The sequence below is a fragment of the Anas platyrhynchos genome, chromosome 3, assembly GCF_047663525.1.
Source record: "Anas platyrhynchos isolate ZD024472 breed Pekin duck chromosome 3, IASCAAS_PekinDuck_T2T, whole genome shotgun sequence".
Taxonomy (NCBI): domain Eukaryota; kingdom Metazoa; phylum Chordata; class Aves; order Anseriformes; family Anatidae; genus Anas; species Anas platyrhynchos.
Window position 1 is genome coordinate 85,222,815 of NC_092589.1, and position 18,041 is coordinate 85,240,855.

The 18,041-nt window shown below is 38.0% G+C and overlaps 1 protein-coding gene across 4 annotated transcripts in view; it reads left to right on the plus strand.

Moving 5' to 3' along the window:
* IBTK (inhibitor of Bruton tyrosine kinase) overlaps window positions 1–17,684 on the plus strand; it is a 52,985-nt gene extending 35,301 nt beyond the window's left edge. For 2 of the 4 annotated variants that reach the window (XM_038176660.2, XM_038176658.2), the window contains 6 exons: window positions 1,279–1,371; window positions 2,662–2,817; window positions 7,887–8,039; window positions 14,599–14,667; window positions 14,761–14,893; window positions 16,286–17,684. In XM_038176660.2, coding sequence (XP_038032588.2) covers window positions 1,279–1,371; window positions 2,662–2,817; window positions 7,887–8,039; window positions 14,599–14,667; window positions 14,761–14,893; window positions 16,286–16,411 — 730 coding nt within the window. In that variant the 3' untranslated portion in view covers window positions 16,412–17,684. Of the gene's footprint in view, window positions 1–1,278; window positions 1,372–2,657; window positions 2,818–7,886; window positions 8,040–14,598; window positions 14,668–14,760; window positions 14,894–16,285 lie in introns of all 4 variants that reach the window. The other 2 variants (XM_072036247.1, XM_072036246.1) reach the window with 1 other exon arrangement.
* Window positions 17,685–18,041: the final 357 nt, after the last annotated feature.

Below are 18,041 nucleotides of genomic sequence, written 5' to 3' on the forward strand. Positions count from 1 at the left end.
TGCTTTATGTCCTGGCTCTGACAGTTGTCAATAAAGGCTGATGAGGGAAGAGGTCAAGGATTTAGGGAGAATCATATAGCAATAACTTCCCAGAGTTTTCCCAGTCTCTGATGGTTTGTGTCTGATGGGCTTTGTGAATGCAGGTGATAAAGCTATAGGAATTAAAAATCCCAGCTCTGAAGTACATGATTCAGCGTGCAGGGTCCATTAGGTCTTGACTTTTGTCTTGTCATGTAGTCTGTGCAGAGAGGGTGACACATCCCCCAACTGAATCTTTATTGTTCAGACTAGTTGGAAGAAGTACCCCCTTCATTTTCTGCCTTACAATTCTTCTGGGATATTTTTTTTTCTTAGAGTTACATGGAAAGGGAACAAATAAAGCCAAGGGGCTTTGTTTTAATATCCCTGTACCCTTATGGGTTTCCCTTGTACTCGTTTGCTTTTTCTTGTATTGCTAGCACATGGTGTCCAAAAAAGGCAGGCAGCATTGTTCTGTTGAGCGTTTTAAGCATTAATAGTGTAGCGTATTTGGTTGAAGTACTACTAAGTAGCAGTGATTACAGGGTTTGGTTTGACTTCCTACAGATTAATTCACTACTTAGTCCATGGCAGTTGGTTTTATGTAGAGAGAGAAAGTGCTGCTTATGTCTGATTTCAGGGTCTGTCTTTAAATGTAGTTAATTTATAAAATCTTCAAATACATAGGTTTTAATTTATAGTTTTACATAAATATTGGAAATGTCTGGATTCAATTCATGTTTGTTTCTCTGGAAGTTTAAAAGTAGGTAATTTACAAGAAAAAAAAGATTCCTAAAGTTTGACAGTGTAGCTAGTATTTGTACAGAGCTTTAACTGGCAAAGAAGGTTCTGCGCCATGTGAAATATTTTTTTATACAAGTTCTTCAAAGAAAGATATTTCAGCCTGCATGAAGAAGCTATGAACAATGCTCCTCTAATACTTAACACGAACAGTTGGCTACTAAATAAGTATCCTGGATTTAGGTTCCTAATTTTTGAAAGTAATCACAGTTCACATCTTTTTGTTTCATAGCATAATGAGTTTGAGAATATTTTTATAGTACGTTCTTAAATATGTATATATTTATAACAATTTTGTCAGGAACATTGTGTTTGAGGTTTGCCATAATTGAGGAAACAGACATAAATTATACATCCAGTTACCAATCTTACGTATTATTTAGATTTCAGTGAGATTGGAACTGTGGAATGTAAGTAAAAATGAGTGCCTTGTAAGGTAATTTTTTATTTTTCATTTAGTCCTGCCAGCCCTCCTGCTATGGATCTAAGAACTATCATGGAAATTGAAGAAAATATGCAGAAATGTGGAACCATGCCAAAGACAAATTCAAGGTTGGTAAAAAAAAAAAACAAAAAACAAAAAACAAAATCTATAAAAGAAAAGTGTGATAGACTAGGCCATTATGAATTTACTTACTGGTTATGGCAATCCAGAGCTGAAAACGAGGAGGAGAAAAGATGTCCTCTTTCTTTTTTGAAAAACTTTGTTTACTCACATTACAGTTCGTTATAGTGTTTTTTTTTTTTGTTTGTGTTTTTATCATTCAAAATGTATCCCCTTATTTTCACTGTAGTCTTGCTTGGTCAACTACTGTGAAAACATGTCCTAGCTTTTGAAATGAAAAGCAAGGAAGTGCTAGGAAGCTGCTGTCTTAAATAATTGGTTTGCTCTGCTGAACTTTACTATTTTCAACCAAAAAGCATTAACTGTTGTACAGAGCACTTAAGAAATTACTTGGACTATATTGTAACTGATTCTGAAGTTTTATCTTGTCTCACATTCTTTCTGTTACATTCTATCCCCTATCACCTCATCATATCAATATGTTGATACTGACAAATCTTAGTCAAGGGTGGTTCTTGCTCTGAGAAGCACCTCAAAGACATAGTGAGAGAATTAACCCACGCATTTATTACATGGTAATGTATGGAAGAGAACTGGAAATGACTTGCATGGCCTTTGAAGTGTGACATTCTTGTAAAGGATAGCTAGGAAAAGAGTCCTAGAGCCCTTTTATCAAGTTCTTTCTCTCACAGGAGAGAAATTTATTATTCAGTCAATAATATATGCTTATGGTAAATTGGAAGAAACTATTTGTTGTGGTCTTGTTTTGTTGTTCTTTGAGCCAAGTAAAGGATTGCTGTGTAGGTTGATTTAGAAGCTGTGAACCAAACATCTGAGAATGAAGAATCCAAATAATTTAGAAAACAAATTTACTACACATAGGAAAAAATGGCTATATTCTGTTGTGTTCTTTTTTTTTTAAAAAAATAATATTTTTGGTTTAAGGGAGCTAAATTTGTCGGTCTAAAAAGTCACAAAAATTGTCTTAATCTGGTGGAGGATCTCTCAGAATTATTCCTACCCTATATTTTCTTCTATAGGAATTGGAATGAGGAGTCATTTTATGGTGCTTTTCTTTCTGTCACTCTTGATACTGATCCTCCTTTTGCTCCCCAGCCAACTAACCCCCCTGCCCACCCTCTGCCCATTGTCACCCCACTGGATAAAGTATTTTGGTCTAGTAAAGAAATTTCTCAGTTCAGTATGCAGTTTTAAAGGCAAGTCATCTGAAAGGACACTGATCTTATGTCTTTCTTTGCAATATCAATTCACGGCAGAATGGCTTCTCATGGAATCAAGCTTTCTCAGAAGCAAAGGAAAATGATTGCCTTGGCAGCAAAAGATAATGGTTCAGTAACTACCAGCACGGAGCCTACTCCACTAATAACTGCACCACCCACACCTACAAAAGTTGCAAGACTGGGGAACGCATGGTATGTTACAAGTCAAATATCACTTACGTGTTTTGGAGGGTTTTTACATTAGTGTCTTAAAAGCAGTTTCTTAAATAAAAATGACCTAGATTCCGTTCATTAAAAAGATTTAATGTTATTTGTATCTACATTTGGTAGTAATCTAGAAACTTGAAGGGGGAAGGGAAATGCAGTGGTTGCTATAGTGAGTCAGAGGGCTGCATCCCATCTGGCTCTTGCCTGCGTGTGATGTGGTATTTGCAGATGTTATCAAAGTGACGTATAGAAAAAGAAGGTAGAACACAAGCTCTGAAACTTAGTCAGGAAGAGGTTATTAGTAACCATTAGCAATGCTGTTTTTCTTTGTCAGGAAAGAAAAAAGTAAGCTTGTTCTTCCTGGGGGAAAAGGCTAAAATGATTTTGGAGTAGAGCAAGGGAGTGATGGATGCTGCTATTAAGGATCCCTTAAAGTGGGAGGAGGTATAATGTGTGTAATCAGTATTAAAAGTCATTTTAAACACAATTTAAATGTTCAAGTAAATTTCAGTATATCAAACAGGAATGGTTTATAGTCTGCTCAACAAACTGAGTTTACAGCAGTGAGCAATTACAGCTAGCCTGATTCACAATTTCTTTTTCACAATTAGAATTGGTGTTGTATGATGCGTAGAGACATAACTGAACAAGTAGCCATAAGCTTTGTGAATTTGGTGTGTTGAATTACTACAGAATAAATGCTTGTGTGCATGCTTTCATGTGGAGGCAAGTGTTGAACGGTTCTCCTGCTTTCCCCATTCAAGGAGGTTTTTCATTACAATTTGCTTCTGTACTACTTATACAGAATACCTAGGAGAATTTAAGGTCTTTTGCTTTCTCTGTAGTTTACCTTTTTGTGCCTCAGTAGGAACAAAGCTTGCTGCATACCCACTGCAGTAACCTTTTTTGTTCTTAAATGAATCGTTCCCTAGACAGTTTAGCTGTTTTAAAAACTTATGTTGTAGTTTCATATTGAATAGATAATCAAAGTAAAATTGGAGTATGTCTTTCAAAGGACAGGCATGCTTTCCACAGGTAGGGCCACGTCCCTCTTGTATCTTCGGACTCTTTTCTTTGATCCTCTGTATATACTGCTTTCTCCTTTCAGAAATAAGAGTAGTGTGCATCTGCTGGAATCTTTGCCTGTTTCCTATGTAAGTTGAAAACAGACGTGTAGCCTGTTAGCTATTTAATGAGTGTAAAGAGAAGAAAAAAAATCACATGAAGAGCTGGCTGAGGAGAAGATAGTGCCAGAAAGCAGCCTAGTTGCTTACTGAGAGTTATCCTGTGTCAAGAGATTTACAGTAACATCTAGAACTTCGTGCTTGCTCTGTTCCATTTCATGTACTTATCTCATCTTTCTTGCACGGATATTAATATGATAACCACCTTGATTTTGGAGTGCCCTTAGATTTATTAGAGATTCCACTTAGGTTTATTGGTATGCTGTTACCGTAGTTTTAGACCACAGTAAAAATAAAAATATTCCTGAACATAAATAGCAGTAGAGTAGAGCTGGGGTTACAAAATATTTATCAGTAACTCATGGGAAAAATTTGAGAGCATGTTGTAATCATCTCAAAACCATGCGCTTTAAATCAGATAACAAGTGGTTCTAGAAATAGTATCCTACTTCCAGTTATGGCACCAGAACAAGCTTTGCTTCTCTAGTGACACCATGTAGTACATTCAGCCTTATGGTGAAAGGGCATTAGTATTTTATAGGGCCTTTCAAGGATCATGTCAGTCTGATCTGAAATGGAGTATTGCATAGTAGATCAAGGTATTGTGGCATGAAGTGTGACGCATCCTTCGAGTAGTAATTCTAACAAAAAGTCTCCTCTGTAGGCATCTGTTTATCATGTGTTGATTATAACTAAAAACATAAATTGTGGCGTATTATTTCTGGTGTCCAATGTACAGAGGTATGTTACGACAATAATTTTTACCTACTCTTTTTAATCTGGCTGCTGGTGTTACAACTACTCATAAACAGTGTGTGTAACCCAACATATACAGTTATGATGTATGCAGTCTTAGAAACACAAATCACTCGGGCTCACTTACACGTCAGTTTACGTGTTCTTAGAAACCCACCACATTTGTACCCATCAGTGACTCAGTGTGGCAGCACCAGGGAAATGATGCTCTTGTGCACCAGCCGATGGGTGACTTGGGGGATGTCCGTGCTGCCATCTGTATGGGCATCTGTCTGTCTCTTCTTCCCTTCGTACACAGCTTTTTAGATACAAAACCTGAAGTAGGCTTTGGAAGACATACATGTAGAGCAACTTAGAGAGTTACGTGAATTTCTTCGGAAGTTTGTGTTACTGAAGTCCTATCCGCAGTGTAAGATAAATAACTAGAAGCATTTGAGTCAATGAACTTAAGCATGAAATGGGTGGCTTCTAATTAAATTATTTACTTCCGAATACAGGCAATGAGTATCAGAGAAGCACTGATAAAAGGTGTATCAAAATATACAATGTAACTTCATTTGTTTGACATCTGAGTAAGCTATTATCACTATTCATTTACTCTCCTGTAGATAATTCTTTACTTACTGGGTGGTGGTCAGTTTTAAGCTACCAACTGCCCATGAACTGTTCCTTGCATTTAAAAAGCAACTATGGACTGATTTTTGAGTATGTCGGATAACTCTCTCCAGAAAACATATTGCATTCTTAAGGTTCTGATGTAGCAGGTTTTGAAAGTAGATGGGCTCTACTGTGTTACACACAGAATCCGAAGAGGAAAGGCCAGCGTCTACTTCAGGAGGATGGAATCCAGTCTAACGCTCACCACACACGATTCTGTATGTTCCTCAGCAACGTTCCACTGGCTTCTGAGCTGGAAAATGCTGCTAGCTCAAGCAAAGAACCAGTGGGAGGTATATGAATATTTAAATGTATGCCTAGCTGCGAAAAAGAGCATTTGTTGAAGAAACTTTAAGCAGCTTCAGGCAAGCCAGCAATTATTTGATTGCCCCTGCTAGTTGTTCAAAGTGTTTTTTGTATGTGAAATAGAAGGGTGTTACTGATCTGCGCTAACACCATATTTGCAAAGTTCTATTCTGTAAATTCACAATGGACTGTTAGAGTGTGTCTGGCAATGGAGTGAGATTTCCATGCATGCAGTATAGTCAAAGCCATAGAACTCGTGTTCCAATGAAATGAGATACTCATCTTGGATGCGCAGCGAGAGCGCTTGCCAGAAGGGTGTGGGACCTTCCGGCTCTTTTTTCGTTGACTAAAAGGCACAGTATATCTTCTACCATGCCCTACCTTTTCTGCCAAAAGTAACCTACAGTTTCATAGTTTTGGGGGGGAGTGAAGCTATGCTACCTTCCCCAAAGAATGGTGGAAATCTAGGGGAAGATGAGGTGTAAGAAAAAAAAAAAAACACTACTAAATTACTTTGATCATGATCATGGGTGGTTATTTTTTGTTTGTTTGGTTTTTAAATTCAGGAGAGCCAATGGCTTTTCAAGAATGGAAGCATAGAGAAATTTAAACTTTCTCTTCAGAATTAATTTATATGATACTTGTCTATTTTAATGTCTAGGTGTTCAGCTTGTCAGAATTTCAGCTTACTCTGAAACATCAGCTGTCTTGGAATTCCGTGCTTTGATGTTTTGCAGTTACAACTTAGAGAAGCTTTTTTTAAAGGATGATGTTTAAATTATTTTTTAATGTTATACTGTCATTTCTAGCTAATTTGTATAAGGAAGAGCAAGCTTAAACTTAGAAACTTTCCCAACAGTATCACCTCTAAGAGTTTAAGCCAAACCATTTTAAGCTATCTGCATTGTTTTGGATAGGATCACAACTGGAGAATGACACAGTTGGGTTGTGGGTTTTTTTGGTGGTGGTGATGTGTTTTTGTTTTTTTTTTTTTTTGGTGCAGTATTGCAAATGGATCTGATTGCAGTACAGAATTTTCATGAAGATAGGTAGGCTATTTAGATGGTATCAGAGGAGGCTTCTGTGATGGCATATCCTAAGAAAACCATTTGCCTACTCAGTAAGTTTTGGGAACTTCTGGTCAAACACTTGCCCAGACTCTTAGATGCCAGCTGTTAGCACAAACAGAGGATGTGGGGAATGGCTCTGAGTCCTATTTGGTGGTTCCCATTCAGCTTTATGTGTCTACGTATAAAGTGTATGGCATATGTGCTGCTGATGCAATAGGGGAGAGAAAAAAAAAAAAGCAAATAACGCTGGGTAGTCTAGCGTGGTTTAGATATCATATATTGCATTCAGATGCTTTTGTTGTAACATTTTAATTGCCTAATGTTTGTTTTCTTAATTTATATACCACATTGATGTAGTTCAAACATCTTTGACATCAAGTGCTTCCCTTCTTACAGTAGTTGCACAATTAATTAGCATCGTATAGGTAGCTTGTTCTACTTCAATGGTATTTATAACTAATCTTATAATTAATCTGTTATTTCTTTGAGTAGATGATGAGCAGATGGGTTCTAAAATGTATTTCATGTTTTTGATGTCAATATGAATATTTGTTTGAAACGAATGGGACTTCTCTGGTTAGTAAGGTTAAATGTAAGCACATTTATGTAGAGTTAAGTCTAAAGCCTTAATGGGGAGGGGTGAAACTGAGGGTGAGTACCTTAATTTCTGTAAATAAATCTTTGGATCAGAAAGCGTTAAGAGTAGCTATAACTTTAAATTGGTGTGTTTTCATAAAGCTTTATTTTTTAACGATGATATGCAGGGTCTAGTTCGGTAGCAGTGTATGTTATGCTTATGCAAGTAAAAGAAAATGAAGCGCGTGAATTTTATGAATTTCTTTTTAGGTTAAAGGATTTTTACAAGTAACTCGTTCAGTATCTTGGTTCTGTTTGACAGCTGTGTCTGTTAATTCTGCGAAAGTCCAAAATGCTTAAGTACCTTAGAGTAATGAACTTATCTGATGTTTACCTGTTTGATCCAAAGTGACATTTTAGTGGATGGGGTCTAGCAGGCATAAGGGTTAGATGCAGAAGCTAAGATCTATTACTTTATATGTGTGTGTATGTATTTATTTAAAAGGTCATCTTCATCACGTTCTGCTTTGCCGAAGTCATTCCGTGATCTTGTAATGGAAGAAGAAAAATGTCTGAGTGTGAATAATTCATCTGGTACTGGTATCAAAAAGGCTGGATATAAAGGAACTGAGGATTCACCGGTCCAAAACACCATAAAGTAAGTCTTTTCCTAATTGAGAACTCTTTTTACAAGAACCACAATAACCTGTTTAAATTTTTGCTGGAATGTGAAAGGATGAAATTGCCATTTTTTTTTTTTTTAATCCTGTAAGCATTCTTCTAATGATTCTAATGGCTTTAAATGTCGATAGGATTTCATGAAGGAAATATTATGAATTGGAAACTTAAAATAGACTAAAGGAATTTAATGCTGCTGCTAATATTTTGTTTGAAGTGTTTGTACATATACACATTCTGGACTACAAACAAAATACATGCACATCTGTATGTAAATAAGTACTGGTGGGAGAGAGATGGTTTTTTTTTTTTTTTTTGGAGAGTGTGTGTGATGGAGTGATGTCCTTCAAAAACAGGAATAAAGCTGAAGTTACTGTGGTGAGTGGAGATGCAGGAAATAATTGAAACACAAATCTGAAGAAATAACAGATGTCAAAAGTTTCATTGCTAGCAAAATAGCAAAGGTTTTCATCCCATGGGAGACGGCATGGCTGGTGATAAGGGAACTTGCACAGGATGCCATTGCTAGTTTTGTCACATGTGGTCTGTGATCTCCATAAAGTCACTTAATTTCCTTTTGCTTTGCTCTGTCTAGTCTGTGCAGTCTGGCCTGTCTGCAGGCTTGCAAACTGGATTCTTTGAGCTGAATCCAGGCATGATACGTTAGTTGTCTGAAAATGATACGTTAAGCTAGTGGGAGCCTAGATGACCGACTATCATCAATCGGAAAAGAGGGCACTTCCAGAGCTATTTCAGGTTGTTTTTAAATCGTCTCTGAAGATGCTTATTTCTCTCTATTAGGTATAAAAAGCCTAGGTGACTAGTTCATCCATCTGAAAGTTAGGAATTGCATTTCTACTTTGAGGTAATTTTATTCGTTGATTGTACAGTTCTTGTCACAGCAGGCTCTGACTTCTGCCAGCGGCATTCAAGAACTATTTCACTGAAGATTAATTATCCGCATCCTTTCCTCTTCCTTTTTAAGAAAAGGAAATCGAATGTGTGTAGAGCATAAGTAATTCTCATCTCTCTCTTGATGTCAGCCTTACTGATACTACACAGCTACTGTTTCTGCTTTTTCTTTTTTTTTTTCTCCCCTGGGTAAGCTGTGTAGTAATTAAACTAAAACTTATTAAATCTTAAATCTAAGAGATTTTGGGGGGTTGTATAAATGTGCTTCCATGCACTGTCTCCTTCCAGTTTCTGCAATCCAAAAATTTTCTGTAGATGAACAATGTCATGAATGTGAAGATGTGAACTGGATGGGGTCCAGAGGCAGATCAGTGTTGTTTCCAGGGACAGCTCAGTCTTGGGAGTTATGCTGTGCAGCTGTGTGTATGTAGCTCATAATGCAAGCTAAAAACATAGGCCTGACATGACTTAACTTTGTTGTGGCAGCCTGGGTTGTCTTCACTGTGTTACTCCAGGGAGCAGTGAAGAGTCTTAGTGGAAACATGTCTCTTTGGCTTCGCATGGGAATGGCCTACTTTTGGCTTGGCTAATATTGAGCTAATAACTAGTGCATGAGTGATACGGTACAGCAAAACCCAAGAGGTTCTGCAGGAGACCAGCCTCTGTGTTCTTTTTCTGAGAGCAATCATTAGGTCACGGAGGCACCAGACCTGACATGGCTTCAAGTGAACAAATCCTCAAGAAACACTGGGAAGTCAAGTGTTGGGACATGTCGTTGGCTGTGCAGGAGTCATGGCAAGTTCAGCCAGCTGGGTTAATCAGGCTGGTTCAGTACTGATATTTGGCTGCTTTGTTTCCATGCAGAGCCACTTACATCTCTGCATCAGTCTTTAATTTTCGAGACTTCCAGGTTTCCAAGTTTGATGTTTTTAGGGCTTTTTTCCATTTTTCTATATATCCTCACTTCCCGTTTCCCCTCTGTTCCTTTTCTCCTAGTCATTTTGGTGCCAGCTAAGGAATTAATCTAGCATGTTGAAATATCTGCAGTTGATTTAATATCTGGAATAAGTGTCTTGCTAGCAAGAAACACAGATGTACATATGTATAAACAGCTTCAAAATATCTGGACTTCTTCCTACATTTTAAAGCCCTACTTATATTGAGGTAGATGACACAGGTACTTAAACTTGTCATTTAATTGATCACTAGAGTGTGCTGTGACACTGGAACTGTGACTGGCAGTTAGTGGAAGTTTGCGTGTGTTTTATTTTTCTTCCTCCAGAGAAAAACTCTTTAACAGACTGGTTAAGTACAGCAGTCTATCTTGACTTGTTTATGGTAGTGCTGTGACTTCTTTGGATTTTGAGTGGAAAAGAGAATGTCTTTCAAATGGACTGGATAGGTGCAGATTATTGTCAATGTGCAGGAAGGTGAGCATTATTAGAGCGGGTGGAAAAAGGGAAAGTAGAGATGACACCAGAATAAAGGCATTCAGTAAGCTGTACAAACATGCTCTTAATTAAATGAACTAGCAAGTTCTAAATTAACTAAATGAACTAGAAAATCATCTTTTCCTGTTCTCTGCCCTTCCTTTTTTTTTGATTCTTTCATGGTTTTTATTCTTGCTTTATTTTTATGATCTGTAGTAAGATCTGGAAGCTGATTTATCTAGACTTCAGACAAAAGTAGTCCCCCTGTATTGAAATCATAGAATAACTTGTAGAATAATTTAGAACCTGTAGTCCAGCCTCCTGCTCAAAAGAGGTCTAACTAGATAACGTTGCTCAGGGCCTGGCCTAGTTGACTTGTGGTATTTCCAAGGATGTAGATACCCCAACCTTTCTAGGCAACATGTTCAGGATCATCTCCATGGTGTGTTTTTTTTTCCTTACATCTTACTGGGACTTCCTATTTTGCAGCCTGTATCTATAGTCTCTTGTTCTACCTCTGCACCTCTAAGAAGATTCTTCTTGCATATTTCTTCAGCCCTCCAGTGAGGTAGTTGAAGGCAGCAATGAGATCTCCCCTTTGCTGCCTTCTAGGACTGAGCAAACAGTTCTTTCAGCGTTTCCTGCCATGTGTCCCTAATCTTGGTAGCCCTCCACTGGACTTTTTCCAGCATGCCAACATCTGTCTTGTACTGAGGAGCCCCAGAATAGGTGAGATACTCTGTAGCCACATGAATACAGCACAGAGAGGAAGAATCATTTCCTTTGACTGTATGGCTATTTTTGCTAGCCCAGTATGCCATTGGTCGTCTTTGCTGCAAGAGCATGTACTGGTTCATCTTTACCTTGCTGCCTGCTCAGACCTTTTCAGCAGAGCTGCTTTCTAGTCAGTTAGCCCCTGTCCTGTACTGCTCTATGGGAATGTTCTCTTCCAAGTACATAACTTTACATTTGCCTTTGAATTTCATCAGTCCTCATTTGCCCATTTCTTCAGCCTCTTGAGGCCCTTCTGAAGGGCAGCCTGGCATTCAGCACGTGGACTGCTGCATGCACCCCCAGCCTGGCCCCATCCATCTCTTATTAGGAGCTGAGAGTGCACACCATCCTTCCTTCCAGATAACCGAAGACGTGAAACAGTATTGGTTCCAGTATCAGTCCCTGTGGACCACTACTAGTAACTGGTTTCCAGTTGGACTTCATATATCTGATCCTGCACCCTTTGAGCTTTGCAGTCCAGCCCATTTTCCACATATCTCATAGTATGTTTACCCAGTCCATATTTTTCAAACTGATGGCAAGGGTGCAAATTATGTGAAGGCTGTGTATAACTATTTGGTTTGCAAAAGCAAAAAAGAAAGATAATGATATCATCTGCTTTCTGGTTGTGTCTAGAGCCAGTGACTCTTTCATAGAAAGCAGGTTTCCAGATAATTTGCAGTTGGTGATAAAATTCATGTGGGCTCTTCCCACTCACCATCTGGTCTCATGTGCTCAGAAATGACTTGAGGAACAATTTACTCTACAACGTTCCTGGAGATAGAGGTGAGACTGATCAGTCTGTAGTTCCCCACATCCGTCTTTGTGAAAAGTGGGTATTAGAACATTTAGCTGTTTGTAGTCATCATGAAACCTCTGTGGTTGATTGGTTGTTTTTTCTTCCTGTTATTGTAGAAGCACTTCTTTGCCCCATACATCTACTGGTTGCTTCAGCTCCATCTGAGCTTTTGGCTCTTACAACTCTGTCCCTATACAGTGAGGTAATGTTTCCATTTTCCTCCTGTGTAGTCTGTCCCCGTTTTGACCGTTGTCCCATTTGTATCTGAGCTCAGTCTAGAGTTGCCTGCTCATTCATGCCAACCTCTGCCATACTTGCTTGCCCTCAGGCATATTGGAATGATTGGTTTTGTGTCTGGAGGAGGCTGTTCTGAAGATCAGCAATCAGTCCAGATCTTGTCTGCAAAGTACAGTTGTATTCCCTCTTTTTTTTTTTTTTGCAAGGTTAGAGATTATAGGCTCTCAGAAAATGATCAGTGGAAAACTCAATGCCAGTTTTTCCTTCTCTGCATTTATGACAATTTAGATTGTTCTTCATGGAATCTAGGAGGCAAAAACTGAAAGCTCTGCCAAATAATACTCGTCCTGTGTGGTATATGGTGGCAGAAAGATTTATTTCAAATGGAAACTTGTCCAACATATTTCTGAGTCAAGATTTTTCTCCCAGCCACATACTTCTGATTCGTGATCAGTACACCCTGGATTCTCCTTTTTCTCTTCAAGCTGAAAAATTCCCATCTTAAATAGCTGCACTTCACACAGTCTCTTTTGTTTGTACTTCTGAATTTTCTTTCCAGCTGCTTTGTTTCGCAGGCACTCCGTTAATATTAATTTAGGAAAGGATAATGTAAACTACTAAATTGGTTTATCACACTTACCTGGTGTGACCTGATACCTTTGTTCAATAAAGTAGGATTGTCTATCCTGCCATTAGTTTTCTTTAACCAAAGATAAAACAGAAGAAAAAAAGTTACTGCTTTTCTACTTCTTTTCCCCCATCTATTCTTCAATCCTTGTGGAAAAAGAATTAAAATTAGTAACATCACTTATTATAACTGTGGCTCTATAGATACTCGGTGTGGAGACTGATAAAGCAGATTTGACCTCTTTTGCCATGCAGCTCTTATTTCTTGTGTCAGTTCCTCCAAAGTTCTGGAACAGTGGTTATTCAGAAACACTCAGTTTGGAAAGTACCACACCTTTTTGGCTTCCTCTCCATACAGTGTCTCACTGGCTGTCTTGCTAGAGTCTGATATGATCAGCATTACTGAAAATGGAGGCAAGCGATCATCTTGGCTCATATGAACTGTACTTTTCCAGTGGAAACACAGAAGCAATATGAGCTGGCAGAAGGTAGATCTGTTGGGTTTGATTCATGGGAGTGACACTGCAGAGATCCTCTTTCGAAGTCCAGTGTTGTGCCTTGGCATATGTTAATGTTTGTGTTCATTCTGTTTATTGAGTATTTGGCTGTTTGGTGGGCAAAATTAGCTTTTGTGACGAAAAGCTGGGCATGATTCATTTAAATGTCACTTTTGGTGATGGATGTTTCAGCTTTTTTGACATCCTGCTCTCATTGCTTAGCAGTAGGAATCGTGCTTCTTGTTGTCCTTGGAGTTTTGTTCTGGGGAAAAAATTCCAGGCAGAGAACTTAGCAGTTACTGGAATTCTCTTAATAGATAGCATTCTATAGATGTTTCCTCTTTTCCAAGAGTTTGTGGCCACTTACGAAGGATTACCAAAGCCTTGAAGAAAATTGAGACTGATTTATTGAAATACCAACACCATTAGAGTACTTCAGTGCCATAGAATAATTCAGAAAAAGTCTGCTAGCATTTCATATAATGCTATAACACTTTATTAGAGTTCTGGAAATTGCACATGTTGCCAAAGATTTTAAATAACAAGAATAGGTTTCTCTCATCTCACTGATGTAGGATTTTTCTGACACACATACTTGTCTCTTATGGCATAAAATATACCAAATGTGATTTCTTTTTGTAGACAGGTTAACATTTTACAAAGCAATAAAATGTCTTCTTGTTGGGAACTCTTTATTGGTATTTCAGGATAGGATTTGTTTTTTCAATTCCATTAAATCTAGTTGTATGCTGTCCTCAATGAATATAGGAGGTGTTTGCAGGATACATACTGAAAGTCCATAATTTCTTGTATTACACTTCAGGAAATAATTTGCTAGTGCTTTTATAGTACTGACTCTCTTAATGTTTTGATTTGAATACAGGGTTTTTTTATATCTTAAAGACATACTCTTCCACATGAATTGCAAACAGATCTATACTAAATGCTGTTACTGTATAATTCAGTTGACTATTTTCCACGTTAAAAAATAAAAACAAAACATGTTCAAATACTCAAAAGTTGGGAAATGCCAGTTAATGCTCAAGCTGAAAATCTGAAGTTCTGGTAGTCAGAAATGAGTATCAAAGTGTCCCCACTAGCCACAATGTCACACTTAGAGACAAACTCAGCATTACTTCGCAATGACTATCTTATGGAGGAAATAAATAAATAAAAATTTGTAACTGGCTACTCTGAATTTGTAATTCATTATGATTTAGGAGAATGCTTTGTCAGTGACTTTTCTTTCCTGCCTTTTTCCAGGTGGACAGCTAGAAGTAGCCCAAGTCTGGAAGACCATGTTCTGGATTCTCCGCCGCTAGAAAATCATAAGTAAGGCATAAACTCTGGTGTTTGCTTTCTGTGTTTTGTGCTGACCATGTTTCTGATGTTGCCTCATAATCATTAGCTTTTTTTTCTTTGCAGTCCTTGGTTAGCAACATCACCAACTAACTCTCCTGTGATGCCACCTGTCATGTTTGCATCTATTGTAGAGGAAGAGCTCCAGCAAGAAGCTGCTCTTATTCGGAGCAGAGAGAAACCTTTGGCTTTGATCCAGGTAAAGTGCTAAGTTACTGTGGGTGGGTACACAAGGATTTTCCACTGGTTGTTTCAGAGATAAGTTTTTAGGACTAATTATGTATTGATACACTCAGTATCATGTATATAATAGTAAATATAATTTAATAGCTTCACATTGCTGTTTGATGAGGCAGGCGTATATTAAAGTCAAATTGGCTATTGAGTCCACAACTGATAAATTCACAGAATCACAAAATGATTGAGGCTGGAGTCTCCGTAAATTGTCTAGTCCATGTCCCTGCTCATAGCAGGATCAGCTAGAGAAGGTTACTCAAGACTTTTCCCTGACAGCTTTTGAATATCTCCAAGAATGGATGGAGACTCCACAGCCTTACTGGGAAGCCTGTTCCAGTATCCAACCACTCTCAGTTTAAAAAAAAAAAAAAAAAAAAAAAAAAACCTTGAATGCAATTTTCTGTATTTCAGACTGTCACTGGACACCACTGAAATGTCTTGCTCAGTCTTCTTTACTCTCCCATCAGCTGTTTATACACATTGCTTAGATCTGAGTTTTCTCCATGCTTAGCAACTGTAACTGTCTTAGTTTCTCTCCCATGTCAGATGCTCCCATCTTTTTGCTGCTTTATTGTTGCCTTTCATGTCGCTTGCCAGACTCAACTCCATCTGGGCTTTTGCTTTACTAAATCTGTTGTGCATGCTCAGACAGTGTCTGTGTTTTTCTTCTGGGCCATCTGTCTCTGCTTCCACCTTGTATATTATGCTTCCTTTTTGTGTTTGAGTTTTGTAAGGAGCTCTGTTATTGATGCAGCCATCCTTCCATTCTTGCTTGACTTTCTGTTCATTGACATAGACCATTCTTGAGTTTAGAAGCAGAGATCTTAAAATCAAACAGCTTTTCTGGACTCTTCTTTCAAGGGCCACGTTCTATGATTTTTTTTTCCAAGCAGATCCTTCATCAAATTGTCTGTTCTCCTGAGGGTCTAGGGTGTTGTGATTCTGCTATTTGTCTTGGTCCCTTCTCTTGAGATCCTGAAGTCTGCTGTCTCAGGTTCAGCAAGGCTGCCCTTGACCTTACCATTCCTGAACAGTCCTTCCTTGTTTGTGAGTCTGAGATCCACCAGTGTGATAAACATCAGCTGCCTGATCACCTGTATTAGGAAGTTGTCACCAATGCAAATGCCCTAAGAGCAGATATTAGGGTGGCTTAAGTTTCCCATGATGATCAGGGCTTGCAGACATGAGGCTTCTTCCAGTTGCATGAAGAAGGCCTCATCTACTGTTACTTCCTCTTGAAGAGGTGTGTAGCAGACATTCTCAGGGCCCCAAAATCCTGTTTGTAACTGTGGTGTAATTACTGGTGTAAATGTAGATCTGGCACTGAAATACATATTCTTTTTTTTCCTTCCAGATTGAGGAATGTGCTATTCAAGATCTATTAATGCACTATGAAGCTTTTGACAACCCTGATGAATTTGTGACTGTTGAAAGGGCTCCGCAGGGACCTATGGCAACACCTATGTGGAACAAGCACTAATTTGTACTGTTCACAGTCCATATTATATGTGCACTTCTGAAATCCTAACTCTTTTACAATTAGAATGGGACTGGAAGAACACAAATCATGTAACTTTTAACATCAGCATTAAAAATTGCACATAATCAGTAGGTATTTGGTAGAGAAAATGGAAATAATTTGTTCACTGTGTCCTTTACCCACAGTATATATTGTATGTATGTTTTGAGAGAATTTCTTTAACAAGGCCTATTATTAGTAGTGTCACATGAAGCTGTAGATTGGAAATGCGTTTGCTAATTTAAATTGTAAGGGTTTTTTGTTAAATTCACAGGTGGCTGAAAAGCGAGTGCTTATTTTGTGATTTAATGTGGAATTGATTGTGCAGAATTATACATCTTTAAAGTTTTTTGGGGGGGTTTTGTTCTTCAGAGCATTCTGGCAAATTGGGAATATGATAAAAAGTTTGTGCTTGACCTTAATGTAAAAGTACAGTTTGATAATGCAGTTTTTCCTTAACTTATGTATGTAAGCACTGGTTCTCTTACTGCTGTGACCAGTACTCTTTACTGTTATGCTCCACAACGAACCTCTATGCTGTACCTAAGTGCCCAACCATTGCCTGCTCTCAGTTCAGTTGTGCATGTTTTTTTTCACTTCTTGTGAGACTGGCCTTAGAGCAGTCAGTTCTGTTGTGAAGTAAAGTACACAGTTGAATGCAACATGGTGGCACTTAATTAGCTCATCTATAGTCTTATTCTGGTGAATATGGTACAGTTTTAGCACCACTGTGTTTAAGGTACAATTCACTTGAAGTGCTGAGGAAGTACAAGACCTGTTTGTTCATTGTTAAAGCTATGGGGATGAATGCTTGATTGTGGAATTTGCAAACTCCTAACCTGCAAAGAGTATCATAGGTGGCTTTCAGTATTGTGTTTTCTGAAGTTCTCTGTGCCTGGTTTAAACAAATTTATATATATATAAAGAAAAATGGAAAAAAAAAAAAGATAGCCTTATCTACAATATTCTGTCTAGTTTGTTTGTATAGGTGTGTTTGAACTTCCACTTTTGAAAAAGTGTCGGTACTCATGAACTCTGGAAAACTGGAATTGAGAGAGCTACAGAAGATGAACGTAGAGAAATGATCACTGTGTGATAAGAGTTGAATCTTGGAAAAAAACAAAAACTGTGTAGATATGTCTAATGGTTTCAGGTTAAGCTACACCAAAAATCCCCCCATGGAAGTTGTAAACAAATGCAATAAACCATAAATTCTTGATTTACACAAAGTTAATATATTTTTTTGTGCTGTTTATGTATAATCAATGCTTTAGGTAACTACAGAGTAACATAAAAGTTTCTATGTGTGAAACAAGAACTATAGTTATTGTGCAGCTACACAGAGAACAGAAGATGCAGATGTTAGTTCTGTTTTAAATTCTACTGCTGATTCATCGATATACTGATGAGGATACTTTCATTAAGTGCTCTGCTTGATGAAGTGCTGTGCCTTAGGGCCTGCTGAAACTATCCTGAACTAAAAGAAAGCTTATGTACTGTGAGAAATAGCTATAAAAGCACCAGCCTTTTCCAGATACGAACCCAATTTGTTCTCAAGTATAAAGTAGTCACTGTGTAAAGAACTCACTGG